This window comes from Drosophila guanche, unplaced genomic scaffold (assembly GCF_900245975.1).
Source record: "Drosophila guanche unplaced genomic scaffold, DGUA_6, whole genome shotgun sequence".
Lineage (NCBI taxonomy): Eukaryota > Metazoa > Arthropoda > Insecta > Diptera > Drosophilidae > Drosophila > Drosophila guanche.
In genome coordinates, this window is record NW_022995743.1 from 3,328,194 (window position 1) to 3,343,258 (window position 15,065).

Here is a 15,065-nt window from a genome sequence, read left to right on the forward strand (position 1 = left end):
TGTAAAGGGCAAATACCGTTCAACTGCTTCTTCTTACGCTGCTTCTTTGTACCTTGACCGTTCGGATCGACTGGACTTTATTTTGGTCATAACATGAATATGGACAAGTGGGTGCAGTTGAATAACCAGGTTGCTGGCCGGGATAAACTAGCGAGGTGAGTTTACTTAGCGTTGGCATAGATGTAATGTAACCTTTATTTAAACCCCACACAACAGACTAATCCAATATGCGTCGCGAGCATTGTGGGACTCCCTGGAGGCGGCCAACTCCAGTCCGGCGTTGGTGGACAACTTCAAGACAGTGGAATACATCCTGAGCACATTCCGAAAGCGTGAGTTTTATTCAAACCGTTTCCATTGCACAGCTAAAACATGCTAATCCTCAGTGCTTCGTTTTGGAAAATGTTTGGATGTGTTCTATGGAACACTGCGCACAATACACTATCCGGACCTCACCATTCGGGTAACCCTGACCCTTGGAAAGCTGTCGCAGTCGCTGTTCCTGGTCGCTGACCATTTCCTGTGGCTGGCGAGGACGGGTCTAACAACAGTGGATGCAAAGCGTTGGTCCAGTCTTGCCAACAAGTATTGGCTCTTCTCGATCATCATGAACCTGTGCCGGGACTTTTATGAGATAGTGCGAGTCCTGGACCTTCACAAGTCCGGCTGCAGGAGCGGCATAACACGCTGCAGATTGCCAACCAGCATTAAGAGCCCGCAGGATTTCAAAGACCTGGCCCTGCAGTCGTATGTCATGATGCAGGGACACAAGGACATTGTAGTGGACACAGTGAAGAATATGTGTGACTTCTTCATCCCCCTGACGGCCCTGGGCTACACTAGTATGACCCCACGGACGATCGGCCTGCTTGGAGCAATTTCATCGCTGGCCGGCCTCTGGGCACTGCTTGAACCGAAGGCCAAGCTGACGCCTGCCTAGTACTGAATGACCTAATACTTTAATTTCTGTATATTTTAACTTGTGTCTCAACTTCATTCCCCCATTATCTGTAAAGATACGTTAACGGTTGTATTTGTGCCTGCAAATTGGATTAAGTTTGAAAGATATGATATGATATGAATTTTATGAACCACCCTAATGCTGTTGTTGTTTGTGTTCGCGGTCGCGTGCCTGGGCGAATGGAGCGGCCAGCTGATTTGTCGTCGCCACGCTGTGAGTGCCACTTTTCTTAGTTTTTATTTGGTTTTTCTTTATCTACTCGGTCGAAATTTGTTGTTAATAGCCAATGGTCTGCCGTCGCGCCATGTTATCTGGGAACTGGTGAAACCGATGTGTCATTTGCGCGCCGTATCCAAAAACCATGAACAACTATTCTTATTCCGCCCTGGCCAGTGTGGACCACCACAATCGGTGCTGCGGTAATCGCGCCTGGTGCGTGAAGGACATCTGCGGCATTGTCTGTGTCATCATGACTTGGCTACTCATCCTCTTTGCCGAATTTGTGGTCATGCGCCTCATTCTCATGCCCAGCGACTACACGGTTTTCAGCACCATTAATATGATAATATTCCAAGCGCTGGCGTTCCTCGCATTCGCCTCTCACATACGCACCATGCTCTCGGATCCGGTAAGTAGTCATCAACTGAAGCATTCCGCTTGCACCTCATCATGTACTGTGTCAACTTTGCAGGGCGCTGTGCCGAGGGGCAATGCCACCAAGGAAATGATTGAGCAGATGGGCTATCGAGAGGGTCAAATGTTCTACAAGTGCCCCAAGTGCTGTAGCATTAAGCCCGAGCGTGCCCATCATTGCTCCGTGTGCCAGCGATGTATTCGCAAAATGGATCACCATTGTCCTTGGGTCAACAATTGCGTGGGCGAAAACAATCAAAAGTACTTTGTACTCTTCACCGTAAGCGAATGCGGAACTTTTTCCGGCCACCACGCGAACGCTCACTCTTACTCTCACTCACACGCTGTATCTCCCTCTCTGCAGTTCTACATTGCCTCGATATCGCTGCATACGCTCTTTCTGGTGCTCACGCAGTTTGCAGAGTGCGTGAAAAACGATTGGCACACATGCTCACCGTACTCACCGCCGGCCACAATATTCCTGCTGCTCTTTCTCACGTTCGAGGGCCTGATGTTTGGCATATTCACAATCATAATGCTGGCCACTCAGCTGACGGCCATATTCAACGATCAGACGGTGAGTGAATACCAATTTATTGTGAGAACTCATCTGATTTGTTTTCTTATTTTGCAGGGCATTGAACAACTGAAGAAGGAGGAGGCTCGCTGGGCTAAGAAGTCGCGCCTCAAGAGCATTCAGTCGGTTTTTGGGCGGTTTTCGCTTGCGTGGTTTTCGCCATTTACGGAGCCCTCCTGTCGTACCAAATTCCATACCCATTTCTATTCGGTCTGAGGCAGGATCCCCCTCCGGACAATCCCGACAATGGGCTAGCTTTATCGAACAACTAAACGTACAAGGAGGCAACAAGTAGCCGCCGCCACTTGTTGAAGTCGCTTCGTGCAATTTTTATATTTTTCCATTAATTAACCTCCTATTCCCCCTTTAAGTACTTTTGATCGATCAATCGATGTGTGTCTTAGCTTAAGCGAACTGATTGCCTTAGCGCCTGGTCGAGTGCAGCATCTATTGTACTTACTATACACCTGAGAAAGAACACGGAGAGCATTACTCTAAGAAATGTATTTATTTTATACCTAATCGGAGACCAGACCATCTCTACGTCTGTATGTGTAAGTGTAACGTCTGTGTGTGTGTCTGTTTGTGTGCTGCACAATCGGAAATAAAAGTTTGAAAAAACATGCGCAAATCTTTGCTCATCCTCGGGAGAGGTCTCTCTGGGTCTCTGTGTCTCTCTCTCCGTCAGCGAGGTGTATGTTTTCTGCTAGTGCCATGGACTGCCGACGATCTGTTGTCTGCTCTGTTCAGTCTGAGGAAAACGATCGGAGATCCAGGAGGTGTCTGCTGGACGTGGTGCGCGCCCTCGACGTTGAACGCCGTGTTGTATATATTATTTATATATAGAAAGAAAAGAAATGAAATGAACATTTCTGTGTTCACAAATGTGTCAATTTCTGTGAGTGTGTGTCTGGCCTGGTCTGTTGGAAATTCAAAGAAGAAAACGCAGCCATTTGCAATGCAATGCCAGAAAAGGCATCCGAATCTAAATAGATCCTAGTTCTATATCAACCAAAATATATATATATATTTTTTTAAGCAAAATACGAGTAATTACCCATCGAAAAAGTGAAAAATTTCAATTATTATCCGTGTTCATTCACTTCGTCGGTGTGTGCGCGTCGAGAGTTCTAAATATAAATATATAGGAAATTCGCCTGTCGGCGGCTAAAGCCGCATTTAAAAATATTTAAACATTTTCGGTATATAGCGCGGCCTAATCCTACAGCGAAAGTCGTCCTGAAAGTGTGTATCCCGTACTCGTACCCCTATCCCTAACCGGCGCCGCTATCCGCTTGGTGGCCCTGTTTTTGGCTAATTATATAGCGAGACCTGAACATGGAAACATCGCCAGCAGCATCCGCCGCTGAAGAGGCTGCGGTCGTAGTAGGTAAGGCCCCAGACACCGGGAAATTGAACGATTTCTCCTTTTTTTTGTCTCCCCCCTCCGCCGTTGTGTTCTGGCTCCCTTGCCCGTGCCCGGCCCATTCCCGAGCAGACAATGGGAATTCTTGAGTATTTATGTGTATTTTTATGGCATGCCACGGGCTCCGCCTTTGTCCGTAGTATCCGTGTCTGCTAGTCTTCTGGTAGCAGCCCCAGTACGCGAGTTACGTAATTGTGAAATGTGTATGAGAAATTTTCATAATTGTACGTTGGAAAATGCGCTGCTACTGCTGCTGCTGCTGCGGCTGCTGGCCATTCTGACCGAGTGTCATTCGTAGCCAAGATCGAGATGTTCCTTAATATTTCAATGGTATTTAGGAATCACATTTGATTATGCTTTCTCAGGCGGAACGGAAAGGAAAGGAAAGGAAAGATTCGACATGCTCGAGAATAGTTCTTGTCTTGCGTGTATGAATAATATTTGAAACTATTTTTAGTGCCAATTCTGAATACTCGATGTATTCCGAGGGTAAGCGGTCAATATCTAATACATTGAAAGGTGACAACCTCAGATGTACCGAGCTTAGACAGGGAACTTCACAGAGGCTGTTCCCGTAGAATTTAAAGGAAAAGTTTCACATTTTAGGGTATCTCTCAGTCGTTTCTGGTAGCTTACAATGCCTTGTTGCCGGCATACAATTTATGTTCTGCTCTTTGGGAGGGGAATCTTTGACATTTCTGCAAATATTTAGTTTATAATTTATGTTTTGTGAAACTTCCTGAGACACCGCAACATACACACCGATTAGTCATGGCATGCGCGCATAATTGATGCTCTCCATTCTCTTTGATAGAACCTCCTGGCCAGCAACAAGCTGTAGTCCAGGGCAGACCACCACCCCGCATCACGTTCAGCGATAATTCCAGCTCTTTGATCCGCTGCATACCTAACGAACGGGCTACATTCTTTGTGAAAATCGACTGCGATGAGGATGAGGAGTCCGAATTGTTGCCCTTCAAATTCGAATGGTAAGTCATTCCACTTATAAATCTAGCTGTTCTGCTTGTCTACCTGTGCACTTGCCGTTGGTGATTCACTCAGACCTTGCCCGTATCCCGTCATAGTGTGTGCCTGGTCTGCATAATGCCAGAATTGTGCGCATTAACATATGATTTCTCCTTCAAACGCTCTATTGAGCAGAGACCCAGAGAGAGATACAGAGATTGAGCAGCGTTCCACCGGCGACTGCGCCACGAGCGCTAGTGCTGTGCCTCTCCTATGGTACCATTGCTCAACGTTCTCTAGGGGTCTATGGGGTATGGCGTGTCTCTGGCCCACCGAAATGAGCGGACAGTTCCACTTTGACGATCGGCGCACTAACATATCCGTTGCCCATCCGGCTATCCGCAGCATCAGCATTCCTGTTCGGCCATACGAAAGTTCTATATATATACCCACACACAAAGAGATCGAACGTATACGTTGTGTAGTGCGTAAATCTGGGGGTAAACGTGGCGTATGCTTAATAAATCACATCTACAACGAAATCAATCAAATTAGTGAGAATTCCTGTGACAGGAGACAGTTCCTAGAAGCAACAGTACCTGCAGTACTGGTACCTGTCCCATATTCTGCGTTTGTCCGGTCAGAATACTAAAGCGATCGTCTAAATATAGCTGCATTAACAAATCGCATCGGCCCGCGACGCGTCGCATTGCCTCTCCTCTCCCGTCGCCGCCGTCGTCCGTGATTTTTCGGGTTGCGCCAGTGTAATTGTCTCGGGTATTGAACGGAATTCGGTGAATTCTGGTGTGGCGTGCGTCAAAACGTTTCAATTTTATGCCCTAAAAGTGTTGAAATAAGTTTTTCAAACGAAACTGAAAATTACATAATTGACTTGGCTGTGAAAACAAAGAGAGACAGAGAGAGTCGGTCAGATGTTTAGCAATATACGCGAGAGCATAAATAAATAAATGTGTAGTCTAGGGGTGTGCTGGGCCCCCCAAAACAGACAGAAACACAAACAAAAGAAACAAGAAACAATTTGAATGAAAATTCTCGATCTCGGTGATTTTGTGCATGAAAAACAAACAGCGAAAACACACACAAACCTCAGAGAAACGACAGCAAAACAACAAGTTATTAGCGTTCAACATGAAATACGCATCCCGAAATAAGTTTGGCACCAAGCCGCACCGACCCAACGCTTTTGTTTCGCTGTTTGCCGTCTAGCTAGCGTTTAAATTATTGCGGTCCGAGTCTGAGCGGTGGGAAATGCGAAAGAAATAAATACAATTAATACTCTCACCGCCGCAGGTTCGAGCATTTATTTATAAACATTCTTCTTTCGGTTCAAAGATATTTTAGTCATCTTTCACTTCCATTGTTTTGTTTTATGAGGTTCTGTTTTATTGGGCAATAATCCTGCCAAAATAAACAAATGACGTTTACCCATCCAACTAATAGAGACGCGGGCACGTGTTTTATACTCTTGGGGGTGATACAGATGGATTGAAAGCGATTTTGAACATTTAAATAATTAAGTCATTTATTTATGTTTGATAGTAGAATCCGCTTTAGCAGGATTTTTGTGGTTTTGTGGGGTCTTCCTCTATTCTATTAATTTCAAACTAAAATCTAAGCATCTGATCAGACAACTGTCGTGGTTACGTGCGGGAACTGCAAGAGTATTTAAGGCATTCTTTCATGTCTTAAAATTAGACGAAATCAATCAATCAAAAGCGAATAGCTGGCGGTAATTATTAGAAAATAAATTAGGCCATAAAGGTCAGTCAAACGGCATGGGCAACGGATGTTCCAAATGCTGTACGTGTCAGTGCAACGAACATAAACGGCTCAACGGCACGCTGTCCTCGGCCTCGTCCGTCTACAGGAAAAGGTGAATCCTCCTTCAGCCATATACATAGATTTACCGTTTCTCCCTACTCTGCTGCTGTTTACGCTTACTCACACTGAATCAAGGCCGCTGCTTGGCGTGATGTGGCACATACTAAACTTTAACTTTCAGGAGCCGGGGAGAAATACCCATTGAGAACTCCGATCGCTTTCGGATAACACAAACCAGCAATGCCGTTCAGCTCGCCGTAGAGCATGTGCAGCGGGAGGATGCAGGACATTACACGCTGTTCGCACGAACGAAAAGCAACGATGTGGTGCGCAGGCACGTCGAACTCATTGTCGAGGACAGATCGACCGGAGACGATCCGCCTGTGTTCCTGCGGCGCCTGGTCGATCTCTCCGTCAAAGTGGGCACACGAACTCGCCTCCTAACCGAAATACGCAGCTCAACAGATCTAAAGGTATGCCGAAAAAACCCCAAACAAAACAAAAACAAAGAAAATGGTTGCCGTGTAGGGTTGTGCAGTTATCGATTCTCCCCTTTCCTACATTTTGCAACACAGATTTTCACAAAGAGGTTGTGTCGTGCACGCTTTCCATTTAATTTGCAAACCAATTAAAAAACTATTTAAACTTGCAGCTAACATGGTATAGAAACGACAGGAGAGTGTGTGAGAATGATCGCATCACAGAGATCAACGAGGGCACGTTCCACTACTTGGAAGTGAGCCCCGTGACACTGGATGATGGCGGGCAGTGGATGCTGATGGCGGAAAATTTTGGCGGGCGCAACTCGTGTCTGGGCACTATAAATGTGCTTGTTCCCAAAGCGTACAAGACACCCGAGTTTGTGGAGGAGCTGCGAGCCGTGCTGACTGAACAAGGAACTGTTTCGCTAGAGTGCAAGGTGGTGGGGGTTCCCACGCCGCATTTGCGCTGGTTCAAGGACTCCAAGGAGATCAAGGCTGGCGATATCTTTGCACTGACCGCCAATGCCGATGATCCCACATCGCTTGGAACGTACACCTGCGAGGCGAGAAACTGCATGGGCGTCAACTATTCCAGCTCCAAGGTTCATGTGGTGGGACGCGGCAGTCGGGAGGGTTCTCTCAAGCCAGCGGACAAGTGAGTTGTGTCTCCTTTTGTCACTCTTCAGTGCTGATTCTTTGCTTCTCTTTCTGCAGCGTATCGAGCAATGCGCCGCCTCCGATATTCACAAACGAACTGAGGGACATGAGCATCCACATCGGCGAGACAATCATTCTCGGCTGTCAAGGTGAGCACTACGCATACGTTGTTCGCTTCGTGGCTGATCTCCCGTGTTGGCCCCGTGCCAAAGCATTTTTGTTTATCTTTCTCTCGAGCACTCGGACACTTGTGGTTCGCAATCGGCATCACATTCGCATTCGAATATCTTGCTCTTGCGAATATAGTTAAATTCTCGCCGACGCTTGTTTGTTTTTAGACCACGGCGATCGTGCTCTAGAAACTTGAACTCGATTAAATGGTTGGAATGCCTCAAATGTTGAGGCAGGTCAACAGCATCGCAGCGTGGCGACCAAAACAAAACCGATAATTGCTTTGCTGCCTGCCGCCCGAGAGAAGGAAACAAAAACTTTGCTGCGGAGGCAGTGAGAGATAGACTCGGACAAAGCTCTCGCCTTCCGCTCTCACCGTATTATCGTATCGTATCTATTAGTAAATTATTTCACATTGGTTTCTTTTTAGTGGTGGTGCCGCCCTGGCCCAAGAGCGTCAGTTGGTACAACACCGATGGACGTGTGGAGACCGCCGAACGGTATAAACTGATCGAGGATGGGCTGGGCGTTTACATGATCGAGATAAAGCCATCGGAATCTTGCGATGCCGGGGAATGGAAATGTGTAGTCACCAGCTTTGAAGGCTGTGTGGGCATCTCCACCTGTTCGGTTAACATGGACAGTGAGTGAAGATAAACACAAGATTATTCTCCACGACATTGATTAAAATTCATTTCTTTACAGTTCCCAGAAATTATCGCAAGCCGCGGTTCATGGAAAGTCTTCGCGCCGTTCTTACTGAAGAGGGACTCGTCTCCTTCGAGTGCAAAGTGGTGGGCTTCCCAACGCCAGTGCTCAAATGGTTCAAGGATGGCCACGAACTGAAGCCCGGCGATGTGTACCAGCTGACGGGAACCAATTCATTGGGCACCTATTGCTGCATTGCCCGCAACTGCATGGGAGAGACAAGCAGTACGGCTGTACTCACCGTAGAGGACATACAGAATCAACTCACCGACGAGGAGCGCATGGTGTTCACGCAACAGAACCAGGCACCCAAGTTCCTCACGGGCCTGAAGAGCACAGATGCCAAAATCAACGAACCCTTCCAGTTTAAGGTTGTGGTGAAGGCCACACCGGATCCCATACTGTCCTGGTTCCGGGATGAGCTGCCAATCGATCCGAACGACAGATACAATCACTATCGCGGGGAGAGCGACGACTGCTGGCTGCTGGACATCAAGGCAGTCGAGTTTGTGGATCAGGCCGAGTGGAAATGTGTTGCCGTCAATGATTTTGGCACCAGCATCACCTCCTGCTTCCTGAAACTGCAGATACCGCGGCACTACAAGAAGCCTCGCTTCCTCGAGTGTCTGCGAGCGGTGCTCACCGAGGAGGGAGCCGTGAATCTCGAGTGCAAGGTCATTGGCGTGCCCCAGCCCGTGCTCAAGTGGTACAAGGATGGGGTGGAGCTGAAGCCCGGCGATATACATCGAATCATCTCTGGGCAGGATGGCACTTGCTGCCTGGGCACGTACACATGCGAGGCCAGGAATTGCATGGGTATCGTCGCCAGCTCTGCATCACTGCTAGGCTTTGAGGATGCCCAAAGGGGTCAGGGCAAGACCCAGAGCCAGAAGAGTGAATCGCCGCTGCACGAAAACGAATTGCAGCGGAACTACTCACTCTCCACCATTCAGGAGGAGCGCACATCCCAGATGTATGAGACGCCCGTTGGCGACATAACCATTGACGAGAAGGGCGATGTGTCATTCTCCTTCGATGGCAAAGAGGTCTCCGTTTCGCTCTACGAAACGCCCGACCTCACCGAGGAGGAGGCCCTCAAGATTGTGGAAATGTATGCAGATCAAATATCCGAGCATGTGACGGAGCACAATATCGTTGAGCTGCCACCGCTACGATTTGTCAAAGAGACTTCGCAGTCGGGCAAGCTGCTTATGGAAGCTGTTGTCATTGACATAGCTCCCGAGTACTTCAGCCACGAGGAGGATCTTCGCACCGAGGCGGATATGGATGACATATCGATAACAGAGATTACAGTGCATGGCTCGTCCGGAAGGGAGGAAAAGGTGGACAAGGAGATGCAGCAATATGTGCAGCAGTCCTTTGAGAAGATGGAGGAGGAACTGTCGCTTTCTGCGCCCATACGGAAGCGCAAGAAGTCAAGACCCACGGAGACTGACGAGTTCTTCAGCCTGTCGAAGGCCTCGGCTTCGGGCAGCCAGGAAGGAGAGGAGGAGACATCGGATCTGCAGACCTTTGCCAGTGCGCAAATGTCCACATCGCAGAAGGTGGCCACCACCTCAGTCTCTAAGGCCAGTCCAGAGCAGGACCCAGAGTCATTGTCGGTGCCAAAGAGGAAAAAGTCCAAGAAGCCATCAGCCGACAGTGATTCTTCCAAGACCAACGAGGATGAGGCCCGCCTGCAGGACATCTCCGGTGCAGTGGGTGATGGTCTATTGATGACCCCAAAGTCCCACCCAAAAGCAGTCACCGACGAGAGTGAAATCAGTCGAAATCTTATGGCCCTCGTGCCACTGGCCAAGCTTCTCAAGGTAATCGAGAAGCATCTGACGGTAGTGGAGAACGAGGTGGTCGAGCAGTCCACAATGATGATGACGGCGGCTGCTGCAGATCAGAGCATTGCCATCATCCGCAACATTATTGATCCTATTAAGCAGATAGAATCGAAGCTACGCGTCTACTCTGGCGAGACACAGATCGATGGCCTCATCCAGTCCATGGACGAGGACATACGCAAACTCCACATGGGCCTGCAGGTCATTGAGAAGTGTGTGGAGATCGATGAGACTGGGGCAACGCTTATTCAGCGCACCAGTGTCTGCATCATTGACAGTGTGGCCGATCAAATGAAGCGGGCCCTCGAGGAGTTGAAAATCGTCAGCAGGCGGTTCGAGTCAGAGTGCCTGAGGGCACAGATAGAACTCACCGCCGATGACATACAGCAGGGACTGGACATCACACAGGGCACCATCAGATCACAGGCACTACTGCAGGAGGCGCAGGAACTGGAGGCAGCTAAGCATTTCACCGAAGCCGTTGAGAAGATGCAGGATATGCCCGACTCTGTATCCTTTGCCACCATATCGGAGGCCAATTTGCCCAGCGAAGCGAGCGCCTTGAAGGAGATTTGCCAGCCAGTGGCCAGGATACAGGAGGCACTGGAACGTGTCGAGTTAGAGCTGTCGCTGGAGGAGTCAGAGGAGCAAATCTACAAGAAAGTTCACCAGAAAGTGCTCGAAAGCATTGTGGAGCCCATCAAGCAGCTGCAGAGCACCCTGCACTCCATCGAAGACAAGACGGAATCACTGGCAGGAACCGAATCGATGGAACAGAAGATCAATATGGCCATCCTTGACATTGTTACGCCGCCACTGTTCGAGCTCAACAAGGGACTCGAGGTGATACTCAACGAGAAATCAGACAGTGTGGAGGGGGGAATGCTGACGGTTAGCACCGTGGAATCGATGGTGCCGCCCCTGCAGGAGATACAGAATGGCCTGGCGCAGCTGGGACAAGATCTGGAAAGTGGTCAGACCGTAATGGCTGATGCGGCAGAGCAAGAGCTGCGATCCGAGCCAGCTCTGGATGTGGCCGATACGCAAAAGCTACTGCAGTCCTTTGCCCAGGCAGTCTTGCATTTTGAAACGAACATCGAGAGGATTTCACCACGACTATCGTCGAATGTGAAAATTCGCTTGCTTAATCTGAAGGATGAGCTATCGGCACTGATTGGCACCATCTTGGACAGAGAGATAACCGGGCATCACGTGGAGCTGCTCGACAGACTCAAGCGTCCGGTGGATGAACTCAACTACTGCATTCGTCAGACGGAGGTCAAGACTATTTCCGGCTCGCTGGCAGATCTAATTGAACCGCTAAGCATGTTGCAGGATAACACCCAGAAGGGCCATGGCCTGCTTCTTACTGCCCGGGAGCCTGATCAACAGGCCCTGCAGTCGCTCGACAACATCAGAAGCATTATTCGCAACGCAGTCATTGACATTGAAGAGCACGAGTTTAAGATTCTTCAGCAGGAGATTCAGCTGGATGAACAGCAGGCCTCGCAGCAGCAGCAGGACAAATCGTTTAGCGCGCTACGGAAGGTGCTCGAGACAAAAGTCTCCCTGGATGAGACCATCGCAAATCTTGAAACTCTGCAGGTGGCATTAAACAAAATGAGCGAAAGCCCCAAGGCCACGGAATCTGTCAAGTTATCCGCAAACGAAGCTCAAGTGTCGCTTTTGCGGATCCTTCAGATTGCCAAGGGGCTGGCTACCTTCAGCGAGGCAGAGACAACGCTCGACGTGAACGAAGCCAACACATCCAGAGTCCTGTTCGAGTGTGGCAAAAGCTTTGCCGATTTGGCCAGGGCACTTGATAATCCAGCAGCTCAGTCGGAAGGAGACTTCCAGAATGCCCTTCATCAGTTTAGCGAAATCGTTGGTCAACAGCAGCAGAGCACAGAGGAAAAACTCAGCATAGCCGGTCCGCTGTCAAGCCTGATCCACGTTCTCGAAAGGGTACACCCCTTGAGGGCGTCTGTGGAAGATTTATCGGAAACATTGGACGATGTCTCAGTGCTAAAATCGATAGCAGAGTCATTACCCGCAGAGTCCGAAGCAGAGCCCATTAGTACCGAGAAACCATCGACAGATGTTGGAGCCTTGCTCGCGGACCTAAACCATGGAATAACCTCAGTTCTATCCCATTGTGAAGACGTTGATGTGACTTCTCTAGCCAGCAAGGTTGGCCAACAGATCCATTCAGCCATAATTAAAATGCAGGAACTGCAGAGCAGCATAGCTCTGGTGCAGGAGACAAACCTCGTGGAGGCTGCTCATTCTTTTTCGGATTCCAGTTATCAGGGCACTTTTGCCGAGGCCCTTTGCAGCCTGGAACGCTGTGTCCTGCATGTGGAGGAGTGTATTGCCCACAGTGGGGTCGAGAATATCAGTGATCTAGAACTGTCGAAGCTTCAGACATTGGCCACACCACTTCGTGATGTAAGGGAATACTGTGAACAGCTCGATACCCACGTGCTGGAGCAGGCCATGGATATATCCACGCAGGAAGACATTTCGGACCTTAAGACCAGTGGACACAAGCACACCGTTTCGGATAACATCCAAGAGGTAGCTGTCGTAGAAGCAGAGCCAACGGTAGAGATGTTCGATATACAGCAAGGTGTGGCGAGTGGCATCAAGCAGCTCGAGGCCTGCCTGGTGGTCACGCAGACCGATGCCAGCGAAGAACTCCAGCAAGTGGGTGAAATAATGGAGCAGCTAAAGTCCGATCTGGAAAGCATTCAAGCCTCCCTTGTGTCGGGCAACGATCAGCAGGAAACTGTCTTGGCTCAGGCGAAAATTGCACGCACCATGTTCAAATTGAAGGAGTGTCTAGTGCATACCTATGAATCGGGACTGGTTGACTCTTTGGAGAATGTGGAGAGTGCTTTCGAGGACATACTACTCTCCTTGCCAGTACTGGAGACACAATTGGCCGAGGAAATGTTTGGCAAAATCGAGCAAGTCTTCGAGAACTTCGTGGCCCATTGCCAGAGTGCAGAAGCAGTGGAACTCATCTCCCTGAATGCACCTATTGGGAACCTTCTGCAGTCCATAGAAACTGTGGCCGTTCAACCCAACGTTGATGTTGAAAAGTCATCTGCGGTAGTGGTTCAGCTTCAGACTAGTCTGATGACTGCATTTAGAAGTCTCAATGAGGTTAGCGAGGGGGCCAGCAATGAGCTATTGGGGCGCCTGCTCAAAACCCAGAGCAGCCTAGTGACCGTCTTTGATTTTATTGAGAATAGCGAGAACTCGATTCGCATTATCGAATTGCTTCAGGAAATTGATTCCATTACTGGAGACCTAAAGGCCCTTTCTCTTATTCCATTCGAACAGACGGTGCCCATTGACATTGGCATGATCATCGAAAACGTATCGTCAGGTAAAGCCTTCCTAACAGAAATCGAGGAGGGACTGCAGGCCAACAAACCCCAAAGCATCCTGCTTCTTGACGAAAACACGGAGGATATTGCTCAGTTGGAAGCAACACTCATTCAAATTGAGAAAGAAATCCTTTCTCAGCCTCAACTAACGCAGATAACAGCACAGCAATTCACTCTCATAGAAACAGTGCAGCTGCAACTGAATAATCTGAAGGAGAAGCTAACTGAACTGAATGTTTCACTTGCCGGACTTCAAGCAGAGCCCGAATCGGCCCATGAAGCAGACTTGAACGAAGAGATAGAGGACCTTCGAGAAGACACTGAACCCGAAGCTAAGAAAGCAAAGGTTCTAGACCAACCCATTCAGCCAGCTGAAAAGGATGTAGAAGTAACTGACACCACAGACAAGGTCCAAGAAAGCGTGGTGGCTGCGGACCAACAGAAAGCAACTAAGAAAGATGCCCAGACTGAGGAAGATGCTGACAGCAGTCCGGCAGACAAATTGAAGGAGAAGTTCTTGGATCTTTCCCATGCGCTTGCTCTTAGTACAAACAACGACGCAATGCAGGCAATTGTGACAGACAGCCAAGATATTATCGAGAATCTCAGTGATGTGGACAAGGTAGCCAAGTCCATATTTAAATTACGAGAGCACATCGTTCATACCTATGACGGAAAGACACCAAATGTCGAAAATGATAGGCAGCTCGCAGAGGAATTTATCGAAGCCCTTTTAGAGGCCTGCCCCGATGCATCTGAGCAATTAATTCACAACTATCTTAAGGAAATTAAGACAAATGTGATTTTGACTAAAGCTTCAATTCAGCTCATCGACGAGAGCAACATGTTCACCAAACCATCCCTATTGGTGCCGAAGCTAGTTAATCTTGAACGGATTTCTGAGAAAATTCAGTCTACGCAACATTTAGATAAGTCTTCCGAAAAGATGATCAGCTTGCAACAGAATCTAATGGATATTTTCATCATACTTGACGACCTATTAGACGAGAAGACGGAAATCTTGAAGCCAAAGATTGAAGATATTAAGTCGATTTTGCTCGGCGAGTATGACTACATTGAAAAGAAACAAGGAGATCTTCATACTGCAATTGTCCATGGAAAGATTCACAATGTTACGCAGAAACTGTTGAGAATTCGTAAAGATCTGAAAGACTAGATTGGCAAAGAACGTAAAAATAGATAAGTAGAGGAAATTTCTGAGGTTGAAGTTCCTACTGAACAGATATCCGAAGAAAGAGATAGCCAAGATAAAGCCAAGATAGCAACGGCTGTAGAACAACAAGAACTTGAGGAGAAAAATCTGGATGAGCACAAACAGAAACAGGCTAAAGATGTTGAGGTTGTTGCTGAAAAGATATCTGAAGAAAAGGTTG

At 48.3% G+C, this 15,065-nt stretch overlaps 3 protein-coding genes and 1 long non-coding RNA gene across 9 annotated transcripts in view; 3 read left to right on the forward strand and 1 right to left on the reverse strand.

The window, feature by feature from the left end:
- The first annotated feature begins 8 nt into the window (after positions 1 to 8).
- Positions 9 to 1,094, forward strand: LOC117587141 (peroxisomal membrane protein 11B). The gene is made up of 3 exons (XM_034277651.1): positions 9 to 155; positions 217 to 332; positions 387 to 1,094. The coding sequence occupies exons 1-3, from the start codon at positions 94 to 96 to the stop codon at positions 938 to 940; spliced, it is 732 nt and encodes a 243-aa protein (XP_034133542.1). The 5' UTR covers positions 9 to 93; the 3' UTR covers positions 941 to 1,094.
- An 80-nt stretch (positions 1,095 to 1,174) lies between these two features.
- LOC117592672 (palmitoyltransferase ZDHHC3) lies at positions 1,175 to 2,643 on the forward strand. The gene is made up of 4 exons (XM_034286632.1): positions 1,175 to 1,589; positions 1,653 to 1,874; positions 1,959 to 2,171; positions 2,229 to 2,643. The coding sequence occupies exons 1-4, from the start codon at positions 1,323 to 1,325 to the stop codon at positions 2,385 to 2,387; spliced, it is 861 nt and encodes a 286-aa protein (XP_034142523.1). The 5' UTR covers positions 1,175 to 1,322; the 3' UTR covers positions 2,388 to 2,643.
- Positions 2,644 to 3,425: 782 nt separating this feature from the next.
- LOC117592665 (myeloid leukemia factor) overlaps positions 3,426 to 15,065 on the forward strand; it is a 50,281-nt gene continuing 38,641 nt past the window's right edge. Inside the window, exons 1-7 of one of the 3 annotated variants that reach the window (XM_034286609.1) lie at positions 3,426 to 3,561; positions 4,412 to 4,586; positions 6,587 to 6,878; positions 7,058 to 7,542; positions 7,602 to 7,693; positions 8,146 to 8,358; positions 8,421 to 14,017. In XM_034286609.1, coding sequence (XP_034142500.1) covers positions 3,510 to 3,561; positions 4,412 to 4,586; positions 6,587 to 6,878; positions 7,058 to 7,542; positions 7,602 to 7,693; positions 8,146 to 8,358; positions 8,421 to 14,017 — 6,906 coding nt within the window. In that variant the 5' untranslated portion in view covers positions 3,426 to 3,509. Of the gene's footprint in view, positions 3,562 to 3,840; positions 3,862 to 4,411; positions 4,587 to 6,586; positions 6,879 to 7,057; positions 7,543 to 7,601; positions 7,694 to 8,145; positions 8,359 to 8,420; positions 14,018 to 15,065 lie in introns of those variants that run through there. The other 2 variants (XM_034286608.1, XM_034286615.1) reach the window with 2 other exon arrangements.
- Positions 3,841 to 6,718, reverse strand: LOC117592674. Of its 4 annotated transcripts, none has more exons than XR_004574563.1 (3): positions 5,163 to 5,510; positions 4,360 to 5,094; positions 3,841 to 4,295 (listed from the first exon to the last, which is right to left on the reverse strand). It is a non-coding gene; the product is annotated as an uncharacterized LOC117592674 (long non-coding RNA). The 4 variants fall into 4 exon arrangements; XR_004574564.1 differs by adding an exon at positions 6,530 to 6,718 and having other exon boundaries at positions 4,278 to 5,094; positions 5,163 to 5,402; XR_004574565.1 differs by having other exon boundaries at positions 4,278 to 4,571; positions 4,630 to 5,094; positions 5,163 to 5,502.

Coding starts and splice junctions, on each gene's coding strand:
- LOC117592672 (XM_034286632.1), top strand. CDS start 1,323: ATGAACAACTATTCTTATTCCGCCCTGGCCAGTGTGGACCACCACAAT. Junction 1,590..1,652: donor GCACCATGCTCTCGGATCCG/GTAAGTAGTCAT, acceptor TCAACTTTGCAG/GGCGCTGTGCCGAGGGGCAA. Junction 2,172..2,228: donor CCATATTCAACGATCAGACG/GTGAGTGAATAC, acceptor CTTATTTTGCAG/GGCATTGAACAACTGAAGAA.
- LOC117587141 (XM_034277651.1), top strand. CDS start 94: ATGAATATGGACAAGTGGGTGCAGTTGAATAACCAGGTTGCTGGCCGG. Junction 156..216: donor GGCCGGGATAAACTAGCGAG/GTGAGTTTACTT, acceptor CCCACACAACAG/ACTAATCCAATATGCGTCGC. Junction 333..386: donor CCTGAGCACATTCCGAAAGC/GTGAGTTTTATT, acceptor GCTAATCCTCAG/TGCTTCGTTTTGGAAAATGT.